Genomic DNA, 1,053 nt, shown 5'->3' with positions numbered 1-1,053 from the left:
ATCCCCCTGACGGTGCCCCCGCGTCCCCCACGTCTCCCATGTCCTCTGTGTCCCCATGCCCTGCTGACGGTGTCCCCCATCCCCAGCTGGCGCAGAAGTACGACCCGCAGCGGGAGCGGGAGCTGCGCGCCTGGATCGAGGGGACCACCCCCCGCCGCATTGGGGACAGCTTCATGGACGGCCTCAAGGATGGTGTCATCCTCTGCGAGTATGACCCCTGACCTTTCACCAACGACCAAAACCCGGACCCCCATCCCTGGCCCTGGCTTGGGGACGGGGCTGTCCTTTGGGAGCGTGGCCCACCCCTGAACCCTGACCCCAGCTCAAGTCTGGGGTCGTCCTCTGGGAACTTGGCCCAATCTCGACCCCAGACCTTAAGCTTGACCCCATCCCTCACCCCCCGCTGACCTCACCTGGGCTGACCCCTGCTCCGACCCTGACCTTGTCCCCTGCCCTGACCCCGGCCCCCTCCCCCCCAGGCTCATCAACAAGCTGCAGCCCGGCTCCGTGCAGAAGGTGAATGAACCCACCCAGAACTGGCACAAGGTGAGGGGGCCCCAAACGGGGCTTGGGGGGCCCACGGGGGTGCTTGGGGGACTGCAGAGGGTCAGGGTCCCGGGGATGGGCCGGGGGTCCAGGCTCTGAGCTGACCTGTGCGCAGCTGGAGAACATCGGGAACTTCCTGCGGGCCATCACGCGCTACGGGGTGAAGCCACACGACATCTTCGAGGCCAACGACCTCTTCGAGACTGTGCGCAGCTGGAGAACATCGGGAACTTCCTGCGGGCCATCACGCGCTACGGGGTGAAGCCACACGACATCTTCGAGGCCAACGACCTCTTCGAGAACCCCACCCACACGCAGGTCCAATCCACCCTCATCGCCCTCGCCAGCCAGGTGACCCTGCTGGGGCGGGACGGGGACCAGGGTCCTCGGGGCCAAATGGGGCAAAGCTGGGGGCTCGGGGGAGCCCTGGGGGGTATTTGGGGTCTCAGGGGGCCTGAGGGGGATGGGGCCTGGGGGAGTTTTTGGGGCAGGTCCAGGGGAACTGGG

General features: G+C 67.0%; 1 protein-coding gene across 1 annotated transcript in view; it reads left to right on the top strand.

Annotated features, from left to right (window-relative positions):
* Positions 1-38: 38 nt before the first annotated feature.
* LOC103899595 (calponin-1) overlaps positions 39-1,053 on the top strand; it is a 2,850-nt gene continuing 1,835 nt past the window's right edge. Inside the window, exons 1-3 of the mRNA XM_009280088.1 lie at positions 39-208; positions 480-546; positions 760-897. Of these exons, the coding sequence (XP_009278363.1) occupies positions 39-208; positions 480-546; positions 760-897 (375 nt within the window). The remainder of the gene's footprint in view (positions 209-479; positions 547-759; positions 898-1,053) is intronic.

Source organism: Aptenodytes forsteri, unplaced genomic scaffold, assembly GCF_000699145.1.
Source record: "Aptenodytes forsteri isolate BGI_AS27 unplaced genomic scaffold, ASM69914v1 Scaffold611, whole genome shotgun sequence".
Classification (NCBI taxonomy): Eukaryota; Metazoa; Chordata; class Aves; order Sphenisciformes; family Spheniscidae; genus Aptenodytes; species Aptenodytes forsteri.
The sequence above is the reverse complement of the archived record's forward strand: the minus strand, read 5'-3'. Positions and strand labels throughout refer to the sequence as shown.